Consider the following 933-nt stretch of genomic DNA (forward strand, 5'->3'; position numbering starts at 1 on the left):
GCGCGGCCGGCGCGGGGGGGGGGGGGGGGGGGGGGGGTTTGTCTTTACCTTGTCAGGGGGCTCTTGCAGATGTCCCACGATGCCATTGCGGGGCAGGCGGCAGAGCCGGGGGTCTTTGGTGTCGGGGGGGGCCCGGCGGAGGTCGCAGAGCTCCCGCTTGCGCTCCAGGCGGCTCTCGTAGGGCACGTCCTTCCCGTCCACCCTGGGGACAACGCCGCACCAGGGCAGTCATGGCGGGGGGGGGGGAAATGCACCCACCACCCTCATTCCCCCACCCATCCCCAAGAGTCCCTGGACCACCACTGACCTGTCGAGCAGCTGCTGCATGAAGGTTTCGGCCGTCACCTCCTGGTACATCACCGGGAGATGGCCGGGACCTCGGGGGGGCCCGCGCGGTCGCCCCTTCTCCAGCGCCAGCCCCTGCAAGAAGGCGTGCTCCTCCCGCAGCGCCTTGCGCAGATCCTCCGCCTTCTCCATCAGCTTCGAGATGTTGAGGCTTTCGGCTTCCAGCTTGCGGGCGGCCAACTTGACCTCCCGGCGTAGGGGAGCCGGCGTCCCGGCCCACTCCCGGCCACGGCTGCCATCGCCGCGACGGCTCAGAGCCGGCAACTTGCTACGGCGCAACCCAAACCAGCTGGCCAAACCGCCGGCAGCCTTCCCCTTGGCTTCTCCCGCCGGTGCCCGCTCCTGCCCCTGCAGCCGCAGCACGTTCTCCTCGATGCCCTTCATCACCTTCTCCTCGATGGCCGAGTGCCCGGCGGCACCCGGCGGCGGCCCCGTGCCGGGGGGCTCGGGGGCCGGTGGCGTTTTGTGGGGGACCCCTGCCGCCTTAGCTCCCACCGGCTCCTCGCCCCGTGGCGTCCCGGTTTTGCCGGCGCCTGCCTTGGTGGGCAGCTTGGTGGGGCTGCCGTGGGGGCTGCGGGCAGCTTTGGC

General features: G+C 71.5%; 1 protein-coding gene across 1 annotated transcript in view; it reads right to left on the bottom strand.

Annotated features, from left to right (window-relative positions):
* Positions 1-933, bottom strand: part of NCKAP5L (NCK-associated protein 5-like) — a 9,082-nt gene that overhangs the window by 1,227 nt on the left and 6,922 nt on the right. Inside the window, exons 9-10 of the mRNA XM_010566569.1 lie at positions 308-926; positions 49-202 (exon numbers count right to left, since the gene is read on the bottom strand). Coding sequence (XP_010564871.1) covers positions 49-202; positions 308-926 — 773 coding nt within the window. The remainder of the gene's footprint in view (positions 1-48; positions 203-307; positions 927-933) is intronic.

This window comes from Haliaeetus leucocephalus, unplaced genomic scaffold, assembly GCF_000737465.1.
Source record: "Haliaeetus leucocephalus isolate CR32 unplaced genomic scaffold, Haliaeetus_leucocephalus-4.0 Scaffold214, whole genome shotgun sequence".
Classification (NCBI taxonomy): Eukaryota; Metazoa; Chordata; class Aves; order Accipitriformes; family Accipitridae; genus Haliaeetus; species Haliaeetus leucocephalus.